Below are 22,403 nucleotides of genomic sequence, written 5' to 3'. Positions count from 1 at the left end.
TACACTTCTTTAGGAATACAGTATAATTCAGGATAGCTTGAGCGCCAAAACAGGGGCATCAAATAAATCTTACGGTATTGAAGACACAGCTTGAGAGGATCCATCGACTGAATAATACAAAAAGATGTTAGAAAACAATAAATTAGAATTCGTAAACACTGAGAGAATAGGAAGGATGTTTTATTGTTTGATGGTGTTTCGATTCAATTATAGAAAACGTGCTTCTCAAGACATCACCGACCAGGGAAAGTTGGAGTATATTTTATCAGATCTTGATGCATTGCATTACTTATGCTTTAAATTTCCCTCTTTATATTGTATATTTCGCCCACAGTATTGGTCACCTTTACACTGAATGTTTCTCAGCCAAACCACTGACAATAAACTACAAATAGTCGAAGTTAATTGGATCGCTGTGATATCAATGGTGACGTTGCTTCTTGTTGAGGCTTTTGTTGTACAAAACGACCCTGGTCATATAAAGGATGTGTATCATTACCGAAAAATGAGGGGGAACCGAGCGAACCACCTACGGAGATTTTTTTACTGCTACCTTTGCAGTGATGTATTGTTTGGGTCAAATCTGCACTTCACCTGACTGGCAGCGCAGTGCATGCAGTGAACTCACAGGCGCTAGCGCGAACAATAAACCTCCAATGGGGTTACGGGAATTCGACAAATTCTTTAGCGATATCCGGAGTATGAAGTTGCATTTGGCAAAAAATGCTTGTCATTCACCGCACTAAAATATTTCATAGCCATTTTTTGCGTTTGCACGCCTGTGATCATATGTATATGCCTCCGAAGGTCCGGCAATTGATAAAGATGGAGGAAAATCAGCAGCCTCCACATTGAAGGAGGGGCGTTGCTGTCATCAACACAGAGTCGATTGTTCCATGCTCCATGCTCGCAAAAAAGCAAAAACTCATCGTTGTGATCAGCGACATTAACCCCGTATACACCCCGAGATAGATTTTCATACAAAATACACTACAGAGGAATGTGGAGCTAGCGTCTATGCGGCTCACATAAAGGCCGTCTGTGTAGCCATGGACCGGCAATATATCGTGCGCTCGCCTGAGTTTCATCCTTGGCTTGGATTGAATTACTTTATTTGCCGTATATTTGAATGCAGTGCCACCAAAAATTCAAATAATGGTGTGTTATTATTATATTTGTGGAAAATAAAACAGCCTGTTTTAAAGAAAAGAAAAAAAAAAGTAAAGTGTATTCTCTCAGGAACAGTTGTGCCTACTACTCTGCAGGACAAGCCGGTAGGTAACAACAATGTCAATATTTTGGGGGAACGCATAGAGACTATAATTTTATTTATTGTACCATTATTTCATGCAATAGGTTGTTCGAATTGTTTGGAAAGCTTCTTGAGAGTGCCTATGAAAGCGTCGTCTTCGTGGTTAACCGGTTCACCGACCGTCAGCTTTAGTTTAAAAAAACTTGTTGCTGGGCAAGTTCGTTCATATTTGAAGATAAAAGAAAACGTGTGGTTAAGCAGTCGTGGACTAAGAAAAGATAGGACAGATACAGGTGCCTATGTGTCTTATCTTGTCTTCGTTGAAGTACGTTTTGTTTCTTTTTTATTGTCCGTTACATCTTTTGCGGCGACATATGACCCACTCAGTCATACGTCCTTCGGCTGCGGCAGGACCAGCGTCAGGAACGATTACGCACTGCCTGCCGTTTCACCGAACACGGCTATCACAGAACCGGGAGGATTTCGGCTTCCTCCTAACTCATAGATGGGTTAATGCATAGTGAAGAAAGCAAATCCCCAAAACCGCAAAAGAATCCACTTGGAATGCCAAGCCCAAGCTACAATAGGGGGTCTTCCCATAAAACCATATGACGACATGGATTACCAGGTGCAGTATCCTCCCTAGTATCCTTACTAACAAAATTTATGCACTCCACCATGTCTAAATATGTACCCTATTCTCCGCTGCCGCGTCTCTTTGCCAAAATTGTTTCAAATGTAGAATGCCCAATTAAAGCGTTTACGTTTTGCTTCTAAAACATTGTATTGCCTACTAGAGGTCTACGAAAAGATGTGTGAGAATAGAAACCAAAGGCTTTTGTGCAGGAGAATATGGCCGCGAGAAAGGGTTTATAATCGTCACGAAAACGGGTACAATCGGCCTTGAAGGCACTTCCTTGAAGTTCTTCTGTTTCCCCGGGCAAGCCTTCAACAGCCGGAGGTATAGTCATCGCTCACTGTGATACGCGTTCGAGACCACATTGCTGGCCCTTGCGACTAGACGAGCGAGTTCCGAAGAAAATTCCTGGACTATGTTGTCCAATTCGTCGGACGTGTCACGTCGCTCCTCCTGCATCAAAAACAGTTCAGAACACTCGACATGTGAACATTTGCCATAAAGGCAGAGTCAAGGTTATACAAAGTTGTAGTGCCTAGCAAAACGGTCGCTCTGAAAAAATACCAGCGACAGCATCGACTGACGTACAACGCCGAAATTTTCAAGACAATTTCACTGTATGCACGTTTTCACTCACTCTGCACTACGTAAACTTGACAAAACAGTGATTACGTTTAACAACAATATGCATCATATAGCACTTGGTATTGCTACAATACATTTTCTGCTGCTTGAATACGTATTGAATAAAAAGAAGCTTCCCTTCTCTTATATTGAAGAAGTAGACGTTGTTTGGGTGCTATATAGTTATTATGGCGACTATATTTTGGCCACATCGTGGTGGCAGAAAGCCTAGATGGCTTTTTTCGCGGTGTTTCGAAAATTCGAAAATAGGTGGCACAACTGCGATTCTTGTAAAAAACGGGCCCCCAGGATTCAGTCCCAAGGATGTGCCCACCTGTGGGATGCCGTTCCATGCGTGTGTCTTCAGCATGACCCTGCTGACCAGCTCGGCGACAGTTTCGGGAAAGCTTCTTCCGAGATCAGACTTCCGAGTATTGTCTACGTCCCGAAAGAGTATGAGAATCCTTGGAAGGAGTTCTTTCAGAAAGGTGGGCAATTTTCGCACGTCTGCCGGTGATGTGATGTCATCAACGAGAGATGCAAGCGAGAACTTCGCCCTTTCGATGTCCTGCGACTCCTAGAGATACATACAGGAGTGTCAGGGTGGCAATCAATGAGAACGGGGACTTTCATCACCACAACTTTTTCGCTCCCAATAAAAGAAGGATTAGGTAATTTATTTATGCGAGTCTCGCGATCTTGCTAAACCCCTTTGCAGCAAGTACATTGATTTACAACCTAGATTTGATGATGTTTACGGGTGATTGGCACGTCGCCGCTACGAGGTGCTGCCACATCGCTTCCGCACATACACGAAATATAATATATTTGCCAGGCGGCACTTTCCATCCCGATTGTGAAGTTCTGCCGGTTTCACTCAGTTGCGCCAGAGGGCGCCAGAAATGTATTTCGCGGCCGTCGCCCATAACTCTGCGCAGTTGTAGGTATACGTAACTATATAAACCTTAACGCACGTTTATGTAGGTACAGTAACTTCTAACAATTTGAGGTGTTAGTTGAAGTTGTCCCCTTCTGTATCTTTACTCAGCGGGAATGATTGTAAAACCGCTTGTATCTGATTGCGCTTACAATCCTCCGCCGCTCTTGGGTTCCAAGGATTGAGCTCGAGCGGGATAGGTCTCAATCGCGATTGAAACTCGCGCGTGGCAGCACCCATCCGGGTTAAGGTCGATCCGGATCGTCTTATTCGCCATTGAAAGTGCCGGTGTGATAGGGGTACAAAACGAAATATAGCGACCTCTGCTGCTTATCAGGGAACGCTTTTGAATTCGGTGCACGATGTAAGATACTTTGGGGTAATATGCTCGTACGCAGTTAGACTTCTCTTGCGAGTAATAGTGTTATCTGGTGGAAATGATGAAACCTGATGCCAGCACTTCTTTTTGACGTTTCACCTCACCGCAGTGCACAAGTGGGACGTTGTCTGAGATTTCTGGCAATGTTCTTAACGCGAAATGGTTTTACAAGTGTTACTTACCAAAATGTGTTCCCACATGATGAGGAAATTGTGAGTGACACAGGTCGAAGAATTTTCATCCTTGGTCCATTTAAACTTTTCGTCGCAGTGTTGGGCCTCCTCTAAAAAAAAAAAGAGCAACAGGGACAAAAATAACAGTCAGCCGCTTACGACGTCCTGCCCCTCCCCCCCCCCACCCCGAATGAATGCTGGCTGGAACCCAAGAAATGAGCACTGCCAACACTGCGGTACACGCAGCTAAAATTATCGCTAGGCTCAAGTGCCTTGAAGCAAAAAACTTTCCCGCCACTGCAGCCTCAGATTTTTAAATCGAAGCTTGCACTTTCACTGATGTCATCAAAATCAAGCCAAACTAGGCGGCCGGAGAGCCAACTTTCTGGGGAAAGGCATTCTGGGGGAAGCATTTCCGCAGCCATGCATTCTATGGCTTGGGGAAGCCAAGGAATGCCAGTATCAGTAAAGCACTAGGGCGTACAATCGAAGTGCAGTAAACCGCCCCGATAAAAAAGGTGTTCGCATTAAGAGCACACTGTCTACATCGTACTTTACACAGTACACAGGAACCTTTACGTAATTACACAACTTGCTTCTGAGTTGCTTTTTTTGGTGGTGGAGTTGATTTCGTAAATCTTGGCGGTCTCTCATTGTTGTCTTTTCGAAAGAGCGGTACATTATTTTGTTTAGTTTCCTTCAAATACGGTTGATTCTATACCTCGAGTACGTAGTGGTAAACAAGGTTATATTTTGGGAAAATTTGCTTTACCTTTTTAACGCGTCCTGCATGTGGCGACATTAAGCGGCATGAGTGGCTTCCAAACGAAAGCTAAGCGCTGTGTTCCCACATATTAGGGAAGCGCAAATCGACTGCTTGGATCATGGCTACAAATTTAGTTCGTGATATTCAAATGATACTGCAAAGTGGGCGTAAATTTACTGGGCCTTTAGAAATAACATTCGAGTAAACTTGTGCCACCAACTTCATATCGCTTGATCTATGTATTGCTGGTCGTAAATTTAATTTTAATAGGAACGCTATTTGAAACGATGCAGATTAGGGGATCTCGCTGTCGGCGTCTCATATCGTCATTTCATGTCGCCATCGTCTGATGTCATCTCTCATGTAGTCACGCTGTTGAAACACCGGAACACTCGTTTTCTAGCTCCCCGTGCTAGAACGCCACCCGTATTAAAAAAAAAAAACACACCGGAACGTATTGTCACAAGGTCTCGCGCTAGAGCGTTTCCTCTCCATGGGCAAAAAAAGCGAACCAATAGAACACACCGGAACACGCGTTTTCAAACGCCTCGCGCTACTTCTTCGCATACGTCTTATCTTGCTGCGGCCTGTGACGTAAAGCAAACTTGCGGCCTGTCTGTCCCTCATTTATTTGCTTTAATCCCGTTGAACGCAAGAGACAGCACCATCGCCTCAGCAAGCGAACGATTGCACCTCCCACCGGCGCTTCTACGTCTAAAAATCAGCGCGCGCCGTGTGGCGAGAGAGAGTCTTACAATGTTTGAATAGACGTATACACTGCATGCTTCACCCCTCCCGTAGTTTAATGTTAGGGGAGATGGCCTGGGATTATCTTTTAACTTTAAAACTCACGAGACTCCTATTTAGGCAAGCAAAAAACGGAAGTTTCAGTAGCAGTGTTCTTCAAATTCTACGTAGCCAGAAACATTTTCGTTACCTATGAAACTAGATGGTGGACAAGTTCCTTGTAACGTTGTTGGCGGCATCACCAGCGCTGGACCTGTGACAAAGGAATTCTTTTGTCAGCACTTTTGCGCAGCGTGGACAAGAATGAAAGTTGTGTATTCTGAGGCGCTGCCTCATTACCGGTGCTATTATTAAGAGCAGTAACCGAAACACCTACAAGATCGAGAACCCCAGCAGAGAACCACGCAGGTTAGGTGGGCCAATGAGAGCAAGACCTGCTTTTCGGCGCGTTTCGCACAGAGATGTCCTTTCCTAAGCCTACACCATGGTTTCAGTAGTGCTAATATTCACAGCGATACAGCGATTGCACTTATACAGGAAATTTGTTCTGTGTGCATGTTCGTTTCCGTTGATGCAGGTACAAGAAATGGTCGTCGTCGTTACCGATGCGACTAGAAAAAATTAGGGCCCTTTTACTCTGTGAAGTAGGATTAGCTGCGAAGCCGGACGCAGTACACTAAAAGCACGAAACAAAACACCTTTGTTTGCAAGTGGCGATGGAGTAATTAGCTTTAGCGCATAAACTTTGAAAGACTCGAAATTTATTCCTTCTAGCTGCCAGTTTCCCTCCCGCTTCATAGACATCTAGGTGTCTGCGTAACTCACCAAACCAATCTCCTAGACCACTAATGACAAAAGAAAGTTTGCATTTGGGCGATGGATGTACACGTTTAAACCTCCCGCCAGCACAACGAACATGTCCCCAGTGATGGCACGAAACCCATATTTGCGAGTGCACCACTCGTTCCCTCCACTCCCAGCTCTTGCCTGATAAACCGACAACTAGTTATGTGCGCGCTCCTAGAAATAAAAGGCACTGCTAGAAATAAAAAGCACCGCGAAAGTTGTCCCTCTGAAAGCCCTTCAAGCTGAACAAGATATATTGGCTCACGCCGACGGTGCTGTTCATCCGGGAGAGATTCCCAGCTACTTCACGAGCTAGAACGTGCGATGGAAACGAGGGCGGCAGTGGCTTTCTGCTGTTTTGGCACCTATTCGCGCTTCTCTTCCGGCAGACGCTCTTGCAATTCCAGTTATTCATCCTCCAACTGAACGAGATGCATATGTTCATAGACAGTTAAAACATGGAATGACTCGAGCTTTATTCTGGTGGACAAACGTTTGGCTGTCCGTTTCCATCTCGTGTCGTAGGCATTTACTGTCTAACACACCAACCCAATCCCAAACACCTCAACCATTGAGGACAGCTGTCAGGTCGCATTAAGCCGAAAGACTTGCATGTTTAAATTTACGCACGCACAACGCGCATGTCATTGGTAGCGGCATGAACCCTAGCTGTGCATGCACGCCCCCCTTCTTCTACCCCAATCAGTGCACGCATAATCCGGCAAACAGTGATAGGTGCGTGCTTAGGCGTACAGTACAGGGACGAAAATATTATGGGCTCACGTCTGCGTTCAAAGCCGGCAGCGTGCTCTCGTAACGCCTGATAAGGCGCTACCGCCGTTATCAGCCGATTGCGAGGCTTATGAAAGAGGCGTCTCTGTTGGTGAGGGGAATAACAGTTGCGAAAGTGGTGTCAGCAGTGGCGAGAAGGAGCGTGGCAGCGGCACTGAATAAATCTGCTTCACCGGAATGAAAACAGGGGGTAGAGGTTGATATATATTGCTTTGCAGTAAAAAGTGATCGCACTTTTTCCTATTGCGTCAATTTCGCTTTACGTAATGAAAGCTAGCACAACCACGTTGCAGGTCTGAAGGATAAGTACCCTGATTCAATTCGCTCGAAGAAGCTTTTGGGGGTTTACTGAGGAGCATATGTGTCACAATCGGCCTTTTCAATTTCAAGTATATTCATACGACCCGCAGATGATGGTGAACACCGATTGAACGTATCTGATAGCACATAATTGTGCCCCCCTTTTGAATTGTTTTTGTCGCAGTTATAAGCAATTTGTATAGGAGCCCATTGTCAAATCTTTAATCTCTCTGCACAAAGTAATGACTTCATGCAAATATACCTCGAAACGCCCTTTTAACTCTAGAGAAACTGAGGCCATGACGATAATGAATCACTGGTGGCACCAGGCGTCACTCCCGATCAGTATAAGGGTATCGTTCCCACGGCCTGCCAGGACATTTTTAACTACCATGGTCGGGTGTCACAACAGCGATTTATCCTGTACGGCCGTCGTGTGAGGAATGTAGGACAGTAAAAGAATAAACTTCTCTGACCAAGGGTCTCTCGGGAAGAAGAAGAGCGCTGGAGACTGTTTCGGCTTCGCCTTTGCTGTCAATTTTCTCAGTGTTAATTAACGTTACCGCGCTATAAGTGGTACTGATGTGCGCGTGAAGAAACGAGGCGTCGATCCGGACCAGTTTCGAGCAATCGCTACAATTTTTGGTGATTTACGTGGTCTTCGTTTTGGCGGCGGTGGCGGCCTGCCTCTAAGCCTACCCGACCTGCCGAGGAAAACGAACGAGGACTTCTGCTCGCTAGACAGTTTGGGCATAACCCGGTGTGGTGAAAATTAACCCCATCTCCCCGCGAGGGAACCCTGGTGTGATGCGATGCATCTGGGGCTTCAATTGGCGTTTCCATTGAGTTGATTCTCTAAATAGCGTGAAACGTGTTGTGAACGCGTAGGATGCCTTTCCATCACATGCGATTGTCGTAACGCTGCCTTTAGTGCTTGGGGTGACGCTGATATTGGGTTGTGTCACACCACTCACTGAAGGAACAGTCGCTTCCATCACCTCTTCATCGGAAGAATCAAGTCAAGCACGAAGTAGTCAAGCACGAAGTAGTAGTCAAGCAAGGTCACGTCATGTGCCAGAGCAAGCGCTTGGCTGAACCGCCGCGGCGCGATACCCACTTTATATTCACAGCGCATGAAGGAGAGGAGACTGTGGATGAGTCGCGCATGGGCGCATATGCGCACTGGAGCAGCTGTTAACGCAGCGTTAACGCAGAGAAGCGCGCGCCAACCAAGCACACCAGCTGTCGTTATGATAATGAGCCGGAGTGAGAGTGTTGCGCAGAGCTGTGGGAGAGACGAGCGGAGGAGGGATGCGGACGGACGCCGCGACGCCGACGACGCAGGAGACACATGCCTCAGAGCAAGAGATGCGTCGCATCTAAAAAGTATGGCATCATTGCTTCCGAGACGGAGACGACCACGTCTTCGGAGGAGTTAACGACCCCAGGCCCCAGTAACAGCAGCGGACCCAGCGACAGGGTCGACAACTTTGAAGATAGGCTCGACCGCATTGAAGGGTATATTCACACGACGTTCACCACGACAATCACCCACCGTTTCGTAGCAATTGAACAGACATGCGAGCAATTGGCACTACAGTGCAGAATTTGGCGACGCAAATGGCTTACTTTTAGCAAACATGGATAGGGCATGAACCACCGCAACCACAAGAGTAGTGAAAGGCCTCCTGGTCTGACATTGGAATTGCAACGGTTTTGCTGGGAAAAAGGCTGTACTCCAGCAACACTTACAACAAGTATCAAGAAAGCCAGATATCCCCATGTTGCAAGAGACCCGCATTGAAAAGGTCAAGCTCTAGGATTATCTGTCGCACGCTAGCTCGCCAAGCCTCCCGGCGGCGTCTGGCAGCAGTGGCAGGGGAGTTTGCACCTTGGTGAGTAAAAACCTCACGTATGTCGAGCACGAGTTGCTGGGTAGGAGCAAAATTGAGCACACCACGGTAAAAGAAGGAAAGCACTTTTCGGGTAAACTTGTACAGTTGCCCGTCACACGGAACGCAGAAATTCAAAGCACTCTTACACAAGGCGTGTAACTTCGCGGGGTCCGACAGCAGGCTGCTAATCTGCGGGGACTTTACAGCGCTCAATCAATCCTGGGGTTACCACAAAACATTGGCAAAGGGCAGGGACCCATTGCAAGAGGCTACTGCCTTGGGTTTAAATCTAATAACCAACCCAGCATACCCTACCAGAATCGGCACCTCGATTACCCGAGACACAACACCCGATCTCACTTTCGTCAGGCGAAACGGCGGTGGTACGGCGGACTTTGAAAGACAAAACACGGGGCACAAGTTGGGCAGTGACCACTACGTTGTGGAGGTCACTTTCCAGCTCGGTGGCAACGAAGAAGTAGGCAGATTTCGGAATCATCGTCTTACGGATTGGGAAGCCTTTCGGAGGTTTTAACCCGAGGAGAAGACCGAAATTACAGACATTTAGGAGTGGTCAACCGAGATTGTAAAGAAGGCAGAAGAGGCCACCAAGGAAGTCGAGACGGACGAGCGTATTGAAAGGCTTGACAGCCGCCTGGAGCACCTCATCGCGGCCGAGCAGTCCATCCTGGCGAGATGGAAGACGCAGCGGACAAACAGAAAGCTACGCAAGAAGGTCGCCGAACTTCACGGCGAGATCGAGTCCCACAGCAAAGTGCTTTGCACTCAGCAGTTGAATGAGGTTTGTAACGCGGCAAACAACCTGATGCACTGCGGCAAGACGTGGAGTATGCTGAGATATCTTGTGGATGAGACCGCGAACAAGACGCACCAGCACAACAACGTGGCCAAGATCGTCCACAGGGCGCTGATCGGACAAGGGGAAGATGAGAAGGAGAAACGCCTCGACGACAAGTACCTGCTGGTCACTCTCAAAGAAGCGCAGCCGGACGACCAAGGCGAAGCAAACATGTGGATCGATCAAGACATTGAAGTATGGGAAGTGAGGGTTGCTCTGAACGATCTCAACAGCTAATCCGCCGCTGGTCCCGACCGGGTTACGAATAGAGCGCTGAAAAATCTGAACGAAGCGGCCATCGAGAACCTCACGGCATACTTCAACAAATGCTGGTGAGCCGGGTCACTGCTCCGGCAATGGAAAGCTGCCAAGACCATCTTGATTCCCCAACCGGGCAAGCCACCAAACATTGAAAACCTCAGGCCGATCTCGCTTACATCCTTTGCGGGCAAAGCGTTGGAGCATGTTCCCATGAACAGGTGGCAGCGGTACATGGAAGATTCGGGGCCTTACGCAAACACCGTAATCGGGTTCCGAAACAAGCTTGGAACTCAGGATGCCATGATACAACTGAAAAATGAAATCCTCGATGACACTACCAACACGCAAGATAACCGAGCCATCTTGGGTTTAGGCCTGCAGAGTGCTTTCGATAAAGTGAGGCACACTGCAATCCTGGCCCATGTGTCGCGGTTAAACAAGGGCAAGAGAACCTATGCGTACATCAAGGATTTTTTGACGGGGCAGACCACCGAGATCAGCGCCGGTGACCTATGGCTCAGAGAGAAGAAGCTCGGCAGTGTCGGAACGACTCAGGGCTCGGTCATCTCGCCAATACTTGTCAACCTTGTACTGATTTGGGTGGCTGAGGAGCTCTCGCGAGTCGCGGGTGTCCGACACACTATCTATGCCGATGATATAACGCTATGGGTCCCAGGTAGAAGCGACGGACACATGTAGGGTGCGTTGCAAGATGTGGTTGATGCTATCGAGGAGCAGCTGGACGGGTCCAGTCTCATCAGCTCTCCAAGCAAGTTCGATCGGTTGGTGTTTCCACCAAACGGGGCAGCTAGGAAGGCGAAAGGCAACGATCCTGCGAGAGAGCAAGATAAAATCAAGATCAGTACGAGCGGCGGTCACACGATCCCGGAGGTAGAGAAGATCCGTGTGCTGGGTATGCTGATTGAGCGCAAACGAGTGAAAGGCGAGACGTTGAACCGTCTCGCGGCCAAAGTCACCACGGAAATTCGCCCCATAAACAGGGTGTCAAACAGAAAAGCAGGCATGAAGGAAGAAAGCCTCACTCAGCTAGTGCAATGCTTCGCTATAAGCCAAATAAGCCAAATGCTTTCCAAAACTCGAGGCCGTGCGAGCGGAATAAGATCAACACGCTCATACGCAAAGCATTCAAGGCAGCACTCGGACTTCTCGACTCCACAAGCACCGAGAAGTATCTGGCTCTGGGAGTGCATAACACCTTGGAAGAAATCGTCCAGACGCAGAGGACCGCCCAGCTCGTGCGTCTATTGAAAACAAGAACGGGTAGACAATTGCTGCGTGACCTAGGCCTGGAGCCAAAGGAAGGGGGACCCGAGAATACAGACGTGCCTGTACCAGAAGCCATTAGCAGAGGGTTGCGGGTATGTCCTGTGCCAAGAAATATGAACCCCGCGTTCAACAAGGAGCGGTGGGCGGCGAGGGCCAAGGCGCTCATCGATCTCCATGCCAAAGACCAGGGTGCTGTGTTTGTGGATGCGGCAGAGTATCCCGATGGCAGAAAGGCATTCGCCGCAGCAGTTGTAGGGGCAGAGACCGGTACAACACGGACGGCGGCGAGTGTGCGGACTCGAGCGGCGCATCGAGCAGAGGAAGTGTCCATTGCCCTAGCCATCCCCGACCCCGAGTGCACGACTGTGCTCTGTGATTCTAGGACGGCAGTGAAAAACAACGCCAGAGGAAGAGGGTGCGGTGAAGCCACACGTGTGTCGCGTGCGGTCAATCTCGCGAGTTAAAGTCGGTGTGTTGTGATTAAGAGGTTTGTGGCGCATATGGGCAGTGATGTGTCGGATCGCGGCAACGCAAACCACAACGAGACGGCGAACGCGGCGGCGCGAGGACTAATCAACCGTGCTGCTGCTGCTGCTGCGGTTGACATAAAGCTAAAGGGCTATAATATAAATAAAAAGCCCAACCCGTACCAAATATGTATCACGGGTGACGCCAATTAAAAATAAACAAACTGGACCGAGGTCAACTAGAGTTTTGAAGAGAAGGAGATACCCACCGAAGTGGAAAATAAAAGGTTGACAGGACGTGGTGGTGGGAAACGAAGGACAGGATGACCTCGTACAGAGAAATCGTCAAGTGGTACTGACTAGATAGAATGACTATGCCGCCACCTCATCCGAGCTTAACCCGTGAGGAAGCAATAATATATCGACAACTACAGAGAAGTTCGTTACTCACCCTGGCGCTGATGAAGCACATATATCCGAGTATTTATGTAAGTTACCTTTGTTGTGTGTGGCGAAAGGAGAGAGCCACTGCGGCTCACATCCTTCTGGACTGTGCCCAGAACCCACACCAAGCTACAACGATGAAAACATTCCCGCCGCCGCTCGAGGCCGCAATGCGTTGCTACGATCAAGAAGTCCAAGCCCAGGCCGTCCAGCAGATCTCAGCGGCCCTCGAAAGTCATCGACCGAGCGAAATCGTAGGGAGGCTGTCACGCGCAGTCGACCAAAGGAAGTAAGTGAGGCCGCGGCCGGAGTAGAGGTACCAACAGCCGGGAAGATGTCATGGACGCGTCAAGGTGGCACCTTTCTTACATAGGACGGCTAATCGTTCTGCAGGCATTTTTAATAAAGTTGCTTCGCTCGCTCGCTCAGACCAAGCTGATGGATTCCTAAATTTTTTTCTTGTTTTCATTTTGGCTTCCTTTCGCACCATGTGTAATTTCAGGTGCTGTTATAAACAGACGGCTGAAAAAGGCTTTTCTTCTCGATATATAAGTTAAAGCTTTATAGTTTAAATCCAGGTGGCGGGTAAGCATAGCTGTCACACAATGAGGGTAAGGCACACTTAAACTACTGGAAGAGTCGTCCAGCGTTGTTTGCAATTTTGCACATCGCATGGGTGAAACCAGTGCAGCACGTGCAGCACGCAGCCATTCGTTAAATAAAATTAGTGCAGTTGACGTCATCGTGGCCGGAGCGCTCACCATACGACTTCGTAGAAGAGCCTGGTCATCCTCAGCTTAGAGACTCGTGACATCTATCGGCGAATGAGTGATTCAGTGATTTGAATAAATTGTGGAACTGAACTCGACTGGGGATGTTTCGAACTCATCTAGGAGTTTAGAGGCATGCAACCCTGTCCTGGGAAGGGGAGAGGTGGGACTGGAGGGGTATAGTTGAGAATAACGAAGGACAGACAAAGAGAGGGAGAAGGAAGGGGGAATTCGTCGCGAGATATTTTCGCTTCAAGCGGCGAAAGAAGTATCACGGAAGGGCACCAGACGGGTGACAAAAGAAAGAGCTAGTAGGGGGCTCACCAAACGTCCTGACATGTAGTTTCTAAGCACCATAATCCCCACTTTTTCAGTCGTTGAATGCGCCACAATAAAGGTCAGCAGCTAGCAGGTACATACTTGTGAAAATTTCAAGCGGTCCACTCAATGTGAAACCTGTCGGTGCTTCGCCATAATTGGCTGTGGCACCGTTCTCCGCTCAATGCTACAAACCATCAGGCGCTTCGCATTCCAACATCACTCGTCTTCATAAACTGAATGGACGTTTGTCCAATGCAATTGAAATTCCCCGCCTTCGCAGTCAGCGCGTGCCCCTTCCTGCAACAGCGTGAGTGGCATCTTGCGCGCGCCGGTGCCTTGCTGCGAAGTTTCGAACCCGTTATTTTTGGCGGTCACTTTTTTCGTTTACTATCGTAAAAACCTACCCACTAGGTGTTCCGAACTAATTCAACGCGGGGGCTACCGGTTATATACAAAACTATTCCTGAAATGTACCTGCAGTTTTTTTTGTTTTTTGCGCTTAACAGCGGGCCAGCGCTTTAGAGTTTCGAACGATTGACTATATAAACCGCTTGTTTGTCGAAGCGTCTGTTTGGGTCCGTTACGCCACAAAACCGTGGCTCTCTACTTAGGTTAGTTATCTCGCTGTACCTCATCATTCCGGCCGTCGCTTGACATTGTGACAGTGAACAAGCTATAACGATAAGGGAGCTTCTAAAGTGCTCTGAAATAATAATGCAGAAAGCCAGCTTTCTGGGAAGCGAAGAGAGGATGCTAACCCTGCGGATTTACGCCATTTATTTATTTTGTGGGGTATTGTTGGAAATCAGTTTAGTCTTGTTTTACATGAATACGTAGTTTTTTAGTGTCCTTTATTCCGCGTTACTTAATACGCAATGCCACTTTGTGCTTACATGGAAGGAGACCTATAGCTCGTATGATTGCTGGGGTGTTTCGTTCGAAGGTGCCGTGCAAACTGCTCCCCCAAATCAGCGTGCTGTACAGAGTGAGCAGTAATTTGTATCTTCCCATTAAGTTTCGTCAGGCAACAATATCTTTGAAGGGAACTCACCAATGCACACAGCTCGGAGCTTCTGAGTACAGTTAGAGGAGTAAGGCGTAATTGTGCTACGATGGCGAACAATCGCCGAGCATGTCGTATTGTTCCTGAAAGCAGAGTTCAGCGTGGTTGAACTGATTAACGAATACACGCTGCGAGAACAGTTTCAAGAAAACCTATTGAACATGCTTTTCTAGAGAACATACCTCAGAGCTCCACACATTAGTCTACCGTTTGGCGCATGGTGGTCACTATTGAGCTTTTTTCAATACCGAGTCTGCATTGCCCGATTTCACCTCTGCTTCTTAGTAGGAGATTGATAGTGATTGCATCGTTAAAAGTGCTCTGCTCATATAAAGCGGGAGCAGGTCATACACATTCACAGTGTTGATGTGTAGGACATTGGAAAGCAATAGATGTGGAAGAACGGATACATTTTAAATACTCTCATGCATTTTGTTCAACGAGATGCCGTGAAGGTTGTCTATATAAATAAACGCTGTCACTTAGCTTACACAAATAAAGGAGAATACATCATACGGGGTTATATTTACATTTATGACGTTCACGCTCACTTTTTGGGGCAAACATACAACGTCGTATAAGATGGCTTTTTTTCTCAGAAAGAGTACCATGCAGTAAGATCGACCATTTAGAATTCACAAGAACTCTTGTATATAACTGTGATAGCTGATTTCTTGAGCATACGTTTCGTTAGTGGAGAATGAGACTGCCTAAGATGAAAAAAAAAATGCCCCCGCCATAAAAACAGACATTTTGCTTCAATGCCATCCTCTTCATTGAAGCTTGATTCCATGAGATACAAAGCTGACGCTTTGCTGCGCGATTGAGGGACCTCATCGTGCTGCTCAGAGTGCTTCCTTCAGTGTGGCATGCGAGCATTTGAGCTTTGCCCCACCTTTGTAAGATGCTTAGAAGTTTTCATATTTTTGCTTCCATGCGCGCGTGGTATTTTTACACGACTAGAGAAGATGACATTATCCCTTTAGCACCTTAAAACCGAAACCTAGTGTCAATCTTTGTTATCAATGGCAGAACAGAGAGGCCCGGGGTATGAGGACGTTCTTATAACGATTTATGTCATGCCAGTTCTTAAGTGCATTATTGCTAGCATGCCCACTCACACATGCGCCGAAACACGAGACCGCTAACAACTACCGGAAGATATATTTTTTAGAAAAATAACAGCCTGCAATTTTTAACAAGGTATATACCTTACCTTTTGAGAGGGCGAACCCAATAGCTTGTGACTTCCTTCTGAAAAGCGTACTCTTCATAACTGCTGAACAGGTTTTCGTACTCAATAGTGGAGAATTCTTCTGATAAGAGCGACATGCCTATGTCTTCGCAAGCTCTCAAACTCTCTTCGAAGTTCAGTCCGTCTCTATTCACGCACATGGGTGGTCGGATCGTTCCCGTACGTTTGACTTCATCTGTTGATCCCGAAATGAACAAACGATCAGGTTGCCGGTTTGCCTCCCTTTTCTAGGGAAATATATTTTAAAGAGAGGAGGGCCTACCGCAGTAGAGGTCATTTCTCTCTGGTGGTGGCGTTCCTTGTAATAGGGTTTTGCGTGTACCTGGAATCCAAACGAAGTTTCATCAACTTTTATGCCTAAATTGGGAACATCGCCAGCCGTCACCGTCGACACTATCACCCAAATGCTGTGTTGTGATCACTGCTTCTCGCAACGTGATATGGTCAGATTAGATGTATAAGGTCGGGTAATCATCTGTGATATTTGCTCTATTATTCATTACCGTCAGTATTTGGTTTATGATGTTTAATGACCCCAGCGACTTATCACGGTGTTTGAAGCTGCGAAATATAAGTATTTGCTTTGAGCGGTAATTAAACCATACTGTGGTAATAATGAAAAACGCATGGGTCTGAGTTATACCAAAATCATCGAACGCATGTTTTCCCTCTCACGATCGTTTCATAAATGATGTAATCTAACAAATATTCGCACAGCAATAGGAAACAATTTTACTTTTCAGGAGTTCTCGATTCCCCATACAGCATCAGTGACTAACAAGTTCCTACTTTTCTCTCAAAAGACCTTTGATTAGAATTGAAGAATAAATAATGTGGGACACAATTTTTTGGCAATTACCTTGCCCAAACACATACTTTGTCATCAACGTATTTCTTATTTGAAGGAGGTAAAACCCATCCCATTGCTAAAATTGTTTCTGTCTTCGTTTTGCCCTGGGTTTCGTTTATTTCCGCAATTGGCCAAGCTTTCTGGTCGTCGCGTGAGTTGAGAAGATTATTCTGTAGCTTTAAGAATTGTGCTTTCTCATCTGTAGATATCGCTAACTCTCGCGTCTTCACCGATGACTTCTTTTCGTGATGTAAGAGTGTTTCCAGGCATGTTGGCAATGAGTAAACGAAGTACCTAACTATGCATGGAAAACGTTGATTGCGCTTGTATTTTGATGTATTCACTTCTAGAGCAACTTATAGTAATAGGTTGTGTGAAGAGAAAACATCCCACAAAAAGGACGAGAATCTGTAAACAGAGAGGTATTACTCTGCGCAAGGACGAAATCACATAAAGTAATTTCGTGCAGTCGCAATAAGAAGTAGATCTGTTGACTGGGCTAGTAGGTAATTCATATTGCTTACGCAGAAAAAACTCGGCGACAAAATTATACATACAGAGTTGCGCTTATTTCAAACTCATTCCTCATTGCCGTGACTGCAAATATACATCCATTTGCTTTCGCGGCGTGGTTACAAGTGCCTGTGGTTCGCGCATGGCACCAAGTCGTGTCTGGGCCAACTAAGATGCGCCAAGTGCGCGCAACAAGTTTATCCCACTGATAACTGTCGCTGGAATAAATTGCTTTGCTTAAACTGGCAAGGACCCCACGGTGCGTATTCTCAAGCCCGCGGGACATTCAAACTAAAAAAAAGTCATAAACATCAAAGTCACGAAAACATCACCTTCCCGGAATCCCGGAAGTGGTTCACCTCTTTCCGCCTGGGGAGGAACGCCGATGGAGCTCGCCGGAGGGCGAAGCGCCGTCTGCTTTCGGCGGGGACTCGGAAGCGCAAGTCGGACCTGGATCCGCCCCCGCCCTCCCACGGGTTGCTTCCAGCGGCCAACCCGTCACAACTCCGCTTGCTCAGTCAGCCACCACGTCCGTAGGGGATGCTGGTGCATCCCCTGTTTCTTTTTCACCGGCCACAAGCACACGCGAGGGCACGGAGGTGATGGAGCCGGAGGAACCAGCAGTAGTTCCGTCTGTTCCACATGGGGCGCTCCTGACGCCCTCGGTGGTCGCGGCTCGTTTGAAGGGCAGCAGAAAGGGTTCAAAGCCTGGGGGGTCTGGTCCACCGGGTACCCCTCCGAAATCTGATGATAAGATGGATGTTGGACCTTTCCTGTCTTCTTCGGAGCCGAAAGAGCAGGTCCCTCTATCTATGCCTCAAGAGAAGTTAGAAAAACCTTCCCAAGATTGGAAACCCCGTAAGACCTTACGTAAATAGGCACACTCTAGTAGCTCTAACACATCGCAATGGGAAGAGAAAATATTGTTCAATAGAACTGCAGAGGCCTTCTGACTATTCTTGACGACGTGTACAAGATTCTGGATGCTAATCAGCCAAGTTTAATGTGTGTCCAAGAAACGCATTAAAATTCCAATCATACAAATTTCTTAAATAGCTATATGGTAAATAGAAAAAAAAAGTTTTGGCTCCACACACTTTTCGGACGGTGTGGCCATGATCGCAGGGAAATCCTGAGCATGCCATCCTATCACCATGTACACCAACCTTGAGGCTGTTGCAATACGCACAATATTTAGTAGGTTGATTACGGTATGCTCTCCATTTACTTTCTTCCTGATTTTGCACTTTCGAGCTTTGATTTTGAGGCCTTGCTTTACCAGAAGCCCGAACCATATATCCTCACAGGCGACCTTAATGCGTAAAATTGTCTTTGGGACTCTTCTCGCACGGTTGCCCGAGGTCGCCTGATATAGAAATTCCTTACTTCTTCAGGTTCATGCCTCTTCAACAAAACTAAACCCACACACGCTAATATAGGACACAACAAACACTCATATCTTGACTTGGCTATTGACCCCTCAGTTCTATTTTCTCATCTCCAGTGGGGTGTGGGTACTGACCCGTGTGGTAGTGACCACTTCCCGACCTCACTAACATATACAGGTAAAGGTCCATGCGATCCATATTCCTAGAACAGGTTCAATAAAGGAAGGGCGAACTGGAAGGGATTTAAAGAGACATCCAAACAACAATACACAACTTTAAGACACCTACACATTGAAGAAGCTCCCCAACTCCTCACGGGGTACACCCTCGACGCCGCCGAAAAGTCGATTCCCTAAGCCAGTATGGCCCGCACAAGCAGAGGAGGCCGTGGTGGAATGAGGACTGTAGGCGGGCACGAGTGACCCTTAGCGAGAGTGGGGTATCCTTCGTCGATACTCCACGTTGGATAACCTCCTATTATTCAAACGGACCAAGGCGTTTGGAAAACAAGCATGCCGTGACGCAAAACGAGAGAGTTGGCGCACCTTTCTGGCATCTATTAATTCATAAGCGGAAACACACAAAGTAACTACACATACACGCAAGCTCAAAGGACAACAGACAGACTGCCTACCCCTGTTTTACACAACAGGGGACACACTCGAAGACCAGGCTGACACACTTACACGACACTTTCAACACGTGTCATTTGACATTTTACAAATTTATTTTACATTTTATGTTATTTTACATTTTATTTTACATTTTATTTTACAGTTTACATTTTACATTTTACAAATAGTTTCATGAAACACAAAATGTCTTGCGAAAAAAAAGCCCTGCGTGATACCAACCAGTCGCACGCTTCATTTGATTCTCTTTTTTCAATTCATCAGCTGAAGGGTGCTCTGACCACATATAAACCTTCAGCTCCAGGTGGAGATAAGATTACATACACTATGATAAAAAACCTACACCCAGACACTCTCGAAACACTCCTACACCTAACAATAAAATATGGATTTCGGGGCACATTCCACGCTGTTGGAAGGAGGCCATACTAGTGGCTTTCCAGAAGGAAGGGATGGACCCTTCCTTCTTGCCAGCTATAGGCCCATTGTTCTTACTAGCTGACTGTGAAGGCTTCTCGAGAAAATGATTAACCGGAGGCTCGTGTACTTTCTTGAGTACAATGGTCTTTTCGAGAGCTGCCAGACAGGCTTCCGGGCTGGGCGTTCCACAAATGATCAACTAGTTGCATTAGAATCATACATCAAAGATGCCGCTATACAGAAACAGTGCTGCATGACCATATTTTTTCACATCGAAAAAGCCGATAATACGGCATTGCTTTAGAGCATTCTTGCAGACCTAAAATCTTAAGGCATAACAGTAAACATGATGTTGAACACTCCTCATAGTTACTTGTCCAATCGAACATATCGTGTGAGAGTTACGTGGACACTACCGCGAGTTCACATTCAAGAAAATTGGGTGGCTTTGGGCGGCGTTTTGAGCTGCACACTCTTAATTGTCAAGATGAACTCGTCTCCGAAAGCATTGCCTCCTTCGATCTCCTGTTTAGCCTATGCGGATGATGTAGGAATATTTTTTAAAATCTTGTAACATATCCATATGTGAACCTTAGGTCCAGCTAGGGGTAAACAAACTTTCTCGCTAGCCAGACAAAGATGGTTTCAAACATTATCCCGGGAAAACTACCTGTGTCGTTTTCTGAAAGAGATGCGGAGTAAGGCCTGATGCTGAAATGTCAATGGTGACCCATTTACTATTAGAAAAGAAGAGACGTTTTTGAGTGTGGTGAAGGGCTAAAAACTCACATACATGTCCCATGTGAAACCGCTATAGCAAAAATGTCAAAAAATAATGAATATTCTGAAAGTCCTATCTCACCAATCATACGGTGCAGACAAACAATTCCTGGTGCGCCTCTATACCGCTTTGGTAGGGTCTCGCTTGCATTTTGGAACAGTTGTCTATGGGTCAACCACGAAAACAGTGCTAAAATTGCTCGATCCAGTGCTGCACTTGGGGCTTCGCCTGTCGTGTGGCGCTTTCCGTACAAGCCCTTAGCAAAGCCGGTAAGTGGAATGGGACAAATGGTGCCTAGAGCACCAGAGGACTTTTGTTAAAATTTATATGCTTCTGAAATCTCATCACTCGATAACCATTCTTTTAAAGTTGTTTTTATAGATACATCATCATCACATCTCCTTTTAAATCGCCGTTCCTTTTCGGTTCCCTTCTCACAAATAGTGAGAGTGAAGGCGGCTTTCCTTGCAGATCCTTTTTAAACCCCTTCAAACCATCATGCAATGATAATATAGTGCAATGGCACCTTCGCGCTGTGTCGTGTGACTTGTCTTTTATTCAACTCGACGAAAATTGTGTACCCAGAAGTGCGATTCTGCAGCACTTTCTGCCCTTGAAGAAGTACCAGTCTACAGTATTTTGTATCCATGTCTCCAAAAGTGCCTTCGCCATGTCATGTGCTACAGACGGACCCACTTTTAAAGTTTCTGAATCCATGAATGTAACTTGTATCATCCTCACAGCAGAGGCTTATGGAATCATTCTTGCTGAGGATCCCATAGGGAAATGTCTAATCCAAAATCCGCCATTTATACTGATGCACTAAGTGATGTACGGGCGTTGTCATCCCGAAACAAATCCAGAAATTACGTCACCAATCTGGTTCTAAGAACAGCTCGATCGGCATGCAGCGCAAACATTGATTAGACTGTTTGTTGGGTCGCAGGCCACTCAGGGTTGCTGGAAATGAGACGGCAGAAGAAATGGCCGCTGCTGCACTCACAAACATGGTGCACATAAAAATAGTACACTACACCAACTTGAAACCACACTTAAAACAACTATGTACAACATGGCAAAAGCATAGGAGTGAACAGACAGACAGCAAACTCTACATTGTAAAGCCACACTTGGGTAGATACACAACCGATGCACACAACAGACACGCAAATGTTACCTTAGCAAGGTTTAGGATAGGCCACACAAATGTAACACACTCCCACCTGCTCACTGGATCCCCGAACCCTATGTGCCGCGGGTGTGGAGAGGGCCTAAACGCAATTCACATACTCATACAATTGAAGGCACTTCACATAACACAACACAAACACTTCCCACAACTACACACAGAACATATTCTAGAACACCCGTCAAACTTCTTAGGAGACGAGCCCATTTTAATCAAATCTGTATTTGAGTTTCTTACCGACGTAACATTGCTACATCTCATTTCTTGTCATCCATCTTGACAACTTGCCCTTTACACCAGTCATCTTTATTACGTCCTGCTTTACTTTGCCTATTTTGACTGAAATGGTCGACTTTTAGCTTCATGCCTCTTTTATAAAAGGAATTTTTTTGCGCTCTTTACCCTTAGTTGGCCTTGCGCCATTAAAACTCAAAAATCGTCATCATCATCATCTAAACTATGGCGCCAGGTAAAGCGCATCATCATTTATGTGTCTCATTTCAAATACCTGGGCATCTCGATCACGAAACTCATAATTTGAACTTACCAAATTAT

General features: G+C 46.5%; 1 protein-coding gene across 1 annotated transcript; it reads right to left on the bottom strand.

Annotated features, from left to right (window-relative positions):
- Positions 1-2,219: 2,219 nt before the first annotated feature.
- Positions 2,220-16,393, bottom strand: LOC144139635 (uncharacterized). The gene is made up of 7 exons (XM_077671931.1): positions 16,338-16,393; positions 16,037-16,250; positions 14,809-14,903; positions 5,706-5,768; positions 4,012-4,112; positions 2,848-3,090; positions 2,220-2,342 (listed from the first exon to the last, which is right to left on the bottom strand). Exons 2-7 carry the CDS (start codon positions 16,213-16,215, stop codon positions 2,220-2,222), a joined length of 804 nt encoding a protein of 267 aa, XP_077528057.1. The 5' UTR covers positions 16,216-16,250; positions 16,338-16,393.
- Between the last annotated feature and the right edge of the window lie 6,010 nt (positions 16,394-22,403).

The sequence above is a fragment of the Haemaphysalis longicornis genome, unplaced genomic scaffold (genome assembly GCF_048455015.1).
Source record: "Haemaphysalis longicornis isolate Haplotype H1 unplaced genomic scaffold, Haemaphysalis longicornis Haplotype H1 scaffold_5, whole genome shotgun sequence".
Taxonomy (NCBI): Eukaryota; Metazoa; Arthropoda; class Arachnida; order Ixodida; family Ixodidae; genus Haemaphysalis; species Haemaphysalis longicornis.
Note: the sequence above shows the minus strand (reverse complement) of the source record. Positions and strands in the feature narration are given on the sequence as shown.